Source organism: Pavona decussata, unplaced genomic scaffold (genome assembly GCF_977016875.1).
Source record: "Pavona decussata unplaced genomic scaffold, jaPavDecu1.1 SCAFFOLD_211, whole genome shotgun sequence".
Taxonomy (NCBI): Eukaryota; Metazoa; Cnidaria; class Anthozoa; order Scleractinia; family Agariciidae; genus Pavona; species Pavona decussata.
Genome location: NW_028145616.1, coordinates 785,001 through 786,330, shown reverse-complemented (window position 1 = coordinate 786,330; position 1,330 = coordinate 785,001). Strand labels below are relative to the sequence as shown.

Below are 1,330 nucleotides of genomic sequence, written 5' to 3'. Positions count from 1 at the left end.
TAACACAGACTTTAAATGTTTATGTTCCCACAGCTTTTAAAGACGTTTTTTAAAAGATACTGATGAAAGCGTTCACAAAAAATCCCTGTTTGCTGTAATTCCCATAATCTATAAAGTTGTTCAGTGTTGACTACAAAATAAAACATTTAAACGGATTCTTAATTTTCACTGCCTTGTTACTGACATTCTATGGGTTAAAATGAAGCGCACCAGATCACAGCAAATATTGGATCATAAAAGAATTCCTGTATCACTACTTTATATCATGTTTTGAAATTCAAACTTAAATGTATTCGGTCGATCATTTATTTCAATGTATTATTATTTAACTGTTTCTTCTAAATCCACAAATTATTTCGTAAATCGCGTATTGTTTTTAATGTTACATAATGGGAAGGTAGTCTTCTGATTAGACGAGGTTGGCATAATTAAAAAAGAAAATGAGTAACTGAAAGTTTACCTAGTGTTGGTCAACACGCGGTTAATCATGAAGTGATGTTTCTTCGTTACCCTTTCTATCTACAGGAATGATGGTTACATAACAAAGATCAAGCATTTGTGTAATTATGCGCTTCTGCAGCGCGGAAATGTTTTTCTTACTATCTGTGCTGGTGTGGAATGTGAACTGTGGTGCGTTGGGCCAAGGTAAGCCCACAAAATGTTTCTTTAGTCTGATATTCGACTTTCCTTTGCGTTGTTCAAAAATCGTGGTTTTGAAAGTTAGGCCTCTTGTAGTTATAGACAAAGACATTTTCCTGTGAAGCGTTCAAGGTACAATTTAATCTATTGCTCAAAGGCAGTTTACATTAAAAGCGTTGCCACCAGACGCCGAACTTTTCTGATTACGTTGTACTTTTCCGCATTCGTATGCGAAACGTTTGATTCGAGTCAAATGACCGAAAGCTGTTTAAATTATACCCTGGTAGGCAAATAACCGATAAAAGAATCTCTCTGCGGTGAATAAGTTTTTAACGGGAACACAACAGGCGATTCGTGTATTATACTAACGTTAACTGAAACAAATCACCCACAGTAAATGCTAGATTGTCAATACATGTTTCAAAGTATTCGCTTCATTTTCACAATTTTAGTCTACCGGAATCCTTCAGTAAGTCCTCCATTGAGCAAGATTTTTTTTCTGGTCTCTGATATCGGAGCCGCGTTCAGAAGTCGATTGTAAAGTTGTCATTTCCTGATCAAGAACAATCTTAAATCTCTTCCGAATACACAACCAGAGGAAGAGCTCCATTTATGAAATTTGATCTTAGTTACAGACATCTTAGTTACAGATCTTAGTTACGGTTCCAGCAAATCTGATAGTGTCCACCAT

At 35.7% G+C, this 1,330-nt stretch overlaps 1 protein-coding gene across 1 annotated transcript in view; it reads left to right on the top strand.

Moving 5' to 3' along the window:
- The first annotated feature begins 482 nt into the window (after positions 1-482).
- The window catches only part of LOC146460537 (uncharacterized), a 222,867-nt gene continuing 222,019 nt past the window's right edge, over positions 483-1,330 (top strand). The window contains exon 1 of the mRNA XM_085088145.1: positions 483-645. Coding sequence (XP_084944271.1) covers positions 567-645 — 79 coding nt within the window. The 5' untranslated portion in view covers positions 483-566. The remainder of the gene's footprint in view (positions 646-1,330) is intronic.